Source organism: Grampus griseus (genome assembly GCF_964374135.1).
Source record: "Grampus griseus genome assembly, chromosome: 6".
NCBI lineage: Eukaryota > Metazoa > Chordata > Mammalia > Artiodactyla > Delphinidae > Grampus > Grampus griseus.
Window position 1 is genome coordinate 87,586,333 of NC_139000.1, and position 7,646 is coordinate 87,593,978.

General features: G+C 58.8%; 1 protein-coding gene across 1 annotated transcript; it reads left to right on the forward strand.

Moving 5' to 3' along the window:
* Positions 1-957: 957 nt before the first annotated feature.
* Positions 958-7,293, forward strand: LOC309824177 (NUT family member 2D-like; the record flags this gene model as incomplete). The annotated part of the gene is made up of 7 exons (XM_082656905.1): positions 958-1,643; positions 2,600-2,728; positions 3,773-3,945; positions 4,430-4,716; positions 5,111-5,227; positions 5,746-6,301; positions 7,178-7,293. The coding sequence occupies 7 exons, from the start codon at positions 958-960 to the stop codon at positions 7,291-7,293; spliced, it is 2,064 nt and encodes a 687-aa protein (XP_082513031.1).
* Positions 7,294-7,646: the final 353 nt, after the last annotated feature.

The window sequence follows — 7,646 nt, forward strand, 5'->3', positions numbered from 1 at the left end:
CTGAACAGGGATGTGTTTCAGACAACTTGGTCGCCATGGCACCTGGCTTATGCTTGCTTCTCAGATTGTCTCTCCGTTATTGGGAGCTGGAAGGGGAAGGACCAGAGGCGGTCTATACTCCCACGACCAATGTAACATAACAATTCCCTGGCCCTTGTTTAATCCTCTGCAGCCATCACTGGCTGTGAAATGACAGAATCTAAGGGACACGTGCCTACTTCTCAGACCCCCCCCCCCACCTCCTAGGAACAGAACTCCTGAGTGATGACAGTGACTCTGGGCCCTGGGAAGGGGGTGGCAGGACCTGGCCCATGTTACGTACCTGCTGTGGGTTGTTCTGAGATGCAGGTGCATTCTGGGCCAGTGTTATGGGTTTGTATCAGGATTCCATTAGAGGGATATTTTCCAGCATTGTGTTTTGTTTTGCGAGGCTGGGAAAGAAAGAGGGGATTTATACTGAGCGTGAGGAAAAGGAGGACTGAGGAGGAGGTGGGGCCCTAATATTTTACACAGTGCCTTTGGGTGCCTAGAACTTACCTTGCAGAAGGTCCTTACGTGCTAGTACGCCGGCTGAGGGGCATTTCTCACAGAGCGGATGTCCACACAGTTGCAGGTCCTGGGAGACAGCCTGTGAGGCTTAGCTGCCAGGGGGCGCCTTAGGGAGGCTCTCCAAGTGAGTGCTTGCTGAGGCAATTTCTTCTTGGCAGGCAGGCATCAGGGGCCTTGGTGGATGGGCACGGGGTCACCGGTGGAATAATTCTCAACTGGAGGTCAGGGCATGAAAAGCACTTGAAGACATTTGCACGCTGCAGTTTCCCTTGTCCAAGTGTCTCTCACCTGTGGAGATTTACTCTCTGATGCCGCAGAGAGCCTCTGTCCCACTTGCCCATTCTCCTCCTCCATTCACTCCTTTCCTTTGCCTCAACAGCATCTCCAGTGCTGGGAACGGATGTCGTCATGCACCTTGGTGCCTCCTTGTCTGATTCCATGGCAGTGCTCTATCCTCCACCCATTCCTGACACCCAGCACCGGATACCCTGGGGGCAGCAGCTGCCACCTCCCATCACCCCAGCATTCCCTCCTGGCAGCAGCCAGCTGCTGCCAGCTTTCCCCACGATGCCTTTGGTGGCTAATGGTGGCTGTGGACCCAGTGCCCCTGGGGCTTGCAACCTCACTGTGCAAGTCAGGTCACAAGGGAGGCCAGTGGAGGCGCCCCAGACTCAGACCTTTATCATAACTCAGGGCCCCCTCACCTGGAGCGCTCCAGGGGCCCTCAGCAGGACTACTGCATGTCCTCCACCCGTATTCTTAGCATCCCCTGCGATGGAGACCACTGTGACTGCTCCAGCTGTTGGAGTTACTCAGGCTGGCAAGGGAGGCTGGACTCCAGGCTTTCCTCCTCAAGCTCCACCACCAGCTGCCCAGCTGGTCCCCATCATTCGCCCAGTGAACTCTGGGCCTTGGCCACATGGCACTTCCAGGGAGGGCAGCCTGGCCACCAACCAGTCCTACGCCTCGCAGGGTGACTGCTCTAACCCCCAGAGCGTGTACAGTAACTTCCGACGTTGGCAGCGCCTCAAGCCACTGGCGCGGAGACACCTTCCCCAGAGTCCTGATGCAGAAGCTCTTTCCTGCTTTCTCATGTGAGTGAACGCTCAGGGGGTCGTGAGCTTATCGGAGCTTTTAGATAAAGAGGAACTGGGGATGGACTCGCAGGTTAGGTTTCTAGGGATACTGGAAGCAAGGTCTGAGGGCGATGTCCATGCTATGAGAAGGCACATTGTCGGTCATATGGGTGAGCCTGCCAGGCCATGACATCATGACTGAAATGTGCCTCATCTCAACTGACCCCACCACCCTGAGAGTCTAGCCAACTTGCTCTTCCATGAGTCTCATGGTAATGTGGACTGCAGACTTGCAGTCAGAGAGGCTCGTGCTGTAAGGTGAGGAGCCAAGGAGTGGATGCCGCACTCTCCTGTGGTGCCGTCTCCTTTCATACAGGACTTGAGTGTACATGGCCGGGGGAGGTCACTTCGGAGGAGGGGGAGGAGTGCAGGGCCCAGGCGAGCGCTTAATGCACGCCTCGACTTCGTTGTTGTGGAGAATTCCACTAGGAACAGGGTGATGGTAGAGCTCTCCTAAGGGTGTGGGCTCTCTCCCACTAGAACTGTGAGCCTGGCAGGCATTTCCATCCTAAACCTCCGGTCCCTCGTAAAAAGGGGACAGTCACACTTCACTCAGAGGACCGTGCAGAAGACTCCTTGGGCTAATCTATGAAGTGTTAGCAGATGGCCTGGCACATGCCACGTCTCATTGATGATAGTGATTTTTCTTATGAAAAGGCAGCCTTGAAGAGGAAAAGAGCTCCCCAAGGCACAGTGTCCCAGCTGTAGCCTGGGAGTGGATGGTCATCTCGAGTGAGTGTGAGGCGGTGACAGCAGTAGCCGGGAAGGCTTGTCTTTGCCCTCCCAGACACCTGCCTCTCACCCTCCTGTTGCTCAGTCATGCTGCATTGAGTGATATGTGGTCCACATTGGCGGGTGGGGTCAGGCAGGTGGGGGCTGGGCTGGGCACGGAGACTGACGCCAAGGTCTTACAGCCCAGTGCTTCGATCCGTGGCCCGCCTGAAGCCCACCATGACGCTGGAGTGGGGACTGTGCAGGGCCGTGCAGGAATGGCAGCGCATAAGCAACGTTGACCGGATGATCTACTACAAGATAGCGGAAAAGTGAGTCAGCGTCCTGGGCCCAGGGGCTGCGTGGAGGCTGAGGCGAGTGGGTGAGGGCAGGGTCTGGCCGTGGGGGTGTCATCAGAGAGGACAAAGGAGAAGGGCTGTCACTCAGAACAGGGGCCCCGCAGCCCAGAGGCCCTACTGTCCTCCAGAAACCCCTCCCTCACCTTGACAGTTTGGGTCTTCTGTCCTTCCTCCACCAGGAGCTCTGCCCTCCCCTGATTTTGAGCTACCCCTGCCTTGACATGAAGGTCTCAGGATGGGGCAGGGTGACGCTGTGAGTCCAGGTGGGGTCCAACTCTGGCCATATGGGCTGAGCCGGGGAAAGAGCTCCACCCGCCAGCCTGCTGCTTCCTTAGTGGTGGGTGGCTGGCGGCCACTGACATAGATTTGGGACCCCCTCTCCTCATGAAAAGTGGCCTGAGTGGGTACACTGGCATCCCTGAAGAGGCTGGGGTAGCTAGCTGTCATCAGCCCGAGGGTCTCTGGCCCTTCTGTTGTTTGCTCCATGGTAATCCCCTTGGTTTAAGAAAGAAAAGCAAACCAACGAGCGCCTCTCAGAGGAAAGGAAGGCCTCTCCTCTAAGCTCAGCACCCACATCTTCCAGCCTCTCCTGGGCCTTGTCTCCAGGTCTCTGTTCCAGGACGCTCAGTCCCAGTCCAGGGTCCTGGATTCGGGCAAGGACCCCTGTGGGGAACACATGCCTGTTCCAGCCTCTGGCTGTCAGCCCTTCATGTGGTTCTGGATAGGGACGGGGGGCATGAGGAGGGTGCCCCTGGGTCAGCCACGTGTCCCGTTGACCTGGTTCAATTCAGCGACCTGGGTCTATGCTGTTGAATGACCTGCAGTGCTGGTGAGGCAGGAAGGGTCCCAGATCTTGTCTCAGTTCCAGGAGCAGCTCCCTGCTGTGGACAGCACCTCACAGGGCCTTGACAGCCCCAAGGCACATCCTCTCCCAATCCCTCATTCTTGGCTGCCTTTGTTGGGCTCCAGAACCCAGGCCTTTTTCTCAGGGTGGCCTGTGCCTCCGTCACCCCCCAGGTTCATGGAATTTGAGGCCGAGGAGGAGATGCAGATTCAGAAGTGGCAGTGGATGCAGTGTGCGCAGGACCTGCCTCCTCCAGCCCCACCGAAGCTGGATCTTCGGGGGCCCCCAGCCCCGAAAGTGGGCCTTCAGCCAGGCACCCAGGTTCCCACTGGAGTTGAAGGCACAGGTAACAGGGGCCTAAGGTTGGCCACTGTCCCCACGTGGATCCTTTTCCTTCAAGACAGGGGCATTGGTCTTTCAACCAAAACAGCCACTGAGGCAGGGGGTGGGGGCGTGGGGTCTCAGCTGCCCTCTGTCACTGCTGGGTATTGACTTGGTCAGTTTTGTAACTCCTCTCACACCTCCCTGTCAAAGGACCCCACATAAGGTCTGCCTAGGAAGTGGGCTTGATGGCGAGACCCCTAGAAAATTGGAGGGGAGGGGTCCTCCAATTTTTCCTCCAAGTTAGGACCCCACTTCCTTACTTGTGACTCTCCTAGATGCCCCCCTTACCTCCCCTCTCCAACAGTGCATGAGGCTTCAGGTGGTCCTGACCCCCCCACACCCACATCAATGTCGCCCAAACAATGCCCTCACCAACGTGTGCTCAGTGGTCAGGAGGTGGACCGGGAGTCCCTCACCTTCCTTCCCTTCCTCCCGCTCTGCCTCAGCCTGTGCTCCCAGGATGTCCGGGCCCAGGGCCCAGCCCTCCCGCCCAAAGTCCCAGCAGCCCCCGGAGCCCAAGGCACCCAAGGAGATTCCCCCCGAGGCTGTGAGGGAGTATATGGACATCATGGATGCGCTGGTGGGGCCCGGCCACTCAGCCACAGGCGAGTCAGATGCGGAAGGTGGAGAGGACGGAAATGAGCTGCAGCAGGAAGAGGACGGCACCTACTCGGACCCGGGCCTCTTGAGCTACATTGACAAGCTGTGTTCCCAGGAGGACTTTGTCACCAAGGTAGGCTAGGCCTGGAGCCTGGGGTCTACAAGATGCCAGGGCATGGGACACTCAGCACCCAAGATCTGGGTTCTGCTCAGGCCGTTGGGACTTAAGCTCAGCTCCTTGATCCTGAGCCTGGTGTTAGGGGAGGTTTACGCAGATGTATGTGTGTACGTGTTTGTGTCTGTCAGTGTGTATGCCTTTGTGTGTCTGTGTATGTGCCTCTGTATATGTGCTCTTTTGTGTGTGACTGTGTATGTGCGTGCGTGTGTGTGTGTGTGTGTGTGCTGAGCATCCCCGCCTTGTGGAGGAGAGTGGGGTGGATCTCTACTTTTCACTTTCCCTTCGGGTCTTCTTGTCTCACAGGCCACTCCTGGCCAAGGATGCTCACAGCCTCTTCTTTCTGTCCGAGGTGGAGGCAGTCATTCACCCTCGATTCCTGGCAGAACTGCTTTCCCCAGACCCACAGCTGGATCTCTTGGCCCTAGCGGAGGAGCTGGAGCAGGAGGAAGGGCTCACACCGGAAGAAGTGAGCCAGGGGAGGGAGAGGGACACTCAGGGAGCCAGGGGACCCCATGGGAGGGGGACCCCAGGTGATCCAGGGGACAGGGGAACCCAGATGACCCAGGGGAGCCAGAGGAGGGAGGGATCCCCGGTAGAACACGGGAGACAAGGGACACCCAGAAAGACCAGGGCACGGAGGGACCCCAGTGAACAGGGGAGAGGTAGGGCCCCAGAAGTGGAGGGCCACCTGGCGCTGTCCATCCCTCTCCTGCCTGGGAGGCCTGGCATGGGGAAGGGCCCGTTTTGGGGTGGGTGCAGTGCAGGGTGAAAGGAAGGAGAGGAGGTGAGCCGGAGGGGAGGGAAGGGCACAAAGCTGGGAATAAGGTGCAGAAGGATGGCAGGAATGCCACAGTGTCTGTATTTGGTTTCGAGTCCTGGGGTCCCCCGTCCCCTCCTTCCCTCAAGGGCCATTGTCCCACTGCCCAGGGCTCCTCCTCTCACGCGTGTGTGTGGAGCCAACACTGTCCTCCTCCCTCCTACCAGCTGGTGCAGAAACGACTCCTGGCCTTGAAAGAGGACGAGGGTGTGGGGGCAGCCCCGAGTCACGGTGCACCCGGAATGCGCTCAAGTCCTTCTGAGCCCGACGCCGGCCAAGGTGCCCAGAGGCACGACCAAGACCCCCATCCAGGGGTCAGTGATGAAGCCTGCCCACCAGAGATCGATTCTGAGGCTCCTCATAGGCTCATCCAAACAGACACTGGCCTGTGCAGGCCCAAAGGCTTTGTTCCCTCTCGAGGACGTCAGGAGGTCTCTCCATTCCGGGCCGGACCGCCCTCCCCTCCCCAGGGTCAAAGGCGCGCTGCCCCTCTACGGGGACCCAGGGATGCGTCTGTTCTCAGAGAGGCCACTCCTGTTCGGGAGGCCCGAGGGCCCAGGGACGGCTCCAGTGACGACGACGAGGAACTCCCCAGCCTGGCCTTCCTGTTAGGCTCTCTGCAGAGCCTGCTGCCTGGCTGGGTGTCCCAGAGTCCTGCCCATGCCTCAGGCCTGGCCTCCCCTGGAGGTTGGGGGGCCCAGAGTGCTCCCCACGCCCCCTCCCGTAAGAGAAGAGGCCTCAGCTCAGCTCCACCAGCCGCTCCCAAGTCGAGGAAGGGGGCTCTCTGTGGACGCCCAGCCAGTGCTGAGAAGCTGCCCATCCCTGGGGCTGGCCTTGGGGTGTCTGGGAGGCCAGCCTTGGCTCTGGGGCCAGCTCGCCCCTCACAGCCGAGAAAAAGAAAGTGTGACCCGTGTGTCACAGAGAAGAGTAGGAAGTGGAAGAAGCACTGCAGCCAGTAGGAAACAGCTGGGCCGGCCCTCCAGGGCGAGGCCCCAGGGCGACCCCCAGGGGAGCCTAGGGGCTCCCTGTCATCCCAGTGCTGATCCTAGATGATGTGGGGGGAAGGGAGGGAGGGCAGGATCACCAGGCCGGGGAGGGGGAGTGGGATTGTGGGGGGTGAGGGAGGTGGGGGAGGTGGGTGTGGCCAGGTGTGTGTGGAGCAGGACCTTTGGAGTGACGTATATCAATTGTGAATAAAGATCGTCTTGGTGGGAAATGCTTTCAGGCCACTGTCATCTTGTTCGTGTTGCGCTGCTCCACAGAGAGCGATCCAGAGAGGAAGGAAGGATGAGGGAGGTCACAGGTGCTCTGGATCTACAGGTGGCCGAACCTTTCCTCCACATAGACAAGGACTCCTCAGGCTGGCCCTGGGAACGCACAGCTCTCACTTTCCCCAGGGACCCCCTCATCATCCCCTTCTCTAAAGCCTGCTTGGCTAGGGGCCTTCTGGGGCCTCTGTACCATCTTCTGCATCCCTGAACCTTCTGGGGAGGCAGAGCTGCTTTTGTGCCTTTCAGCCCTCTGGACACTCACCAGTTTCTAGGATGGAGCCTGGAGACAGCCCTTGTCATTATGGAGCTTCTCTCTGCTTCCCTGAAGTGGCCAGGCGACGGCGCTGGGACGACCCTCCGCTCATCCAGGGTTTCCTGTGTGGGTGGAGTGACCAGAGAGGAAAAGTCTTGGCCGTGGGGACAGGACTGTCTGCCTCGTCGTAGCGGGAGCATCCTCTAGTCCCACTGGGATTATTGCAATGTGCAGAGTGGTGGAGGCAGCTACCTCTTAATCCCAATGAGGATGCAACAAGGGGAATGGGTGCGGGGAAATTCATGGGGCACCCGTGAAAGGTGTGTATAAGGGTAATGACAGTTGGGCCCCTTTGTGGAACTTGTGGGATTTCTGTGCAGCAGCATCTCGTTCAACTGAGGGAGGAGGACCCACCTGGCTGTGGCTGTGGGGACTGGCCTCAGGGGCCTATGGGTGTGCAAAGACACCCCAGAACTACTGTCCCTTCCCTTTCCACCCATGGCTGGACATGTGTGTGTATTGGCATCAACACTGATTTGTATTC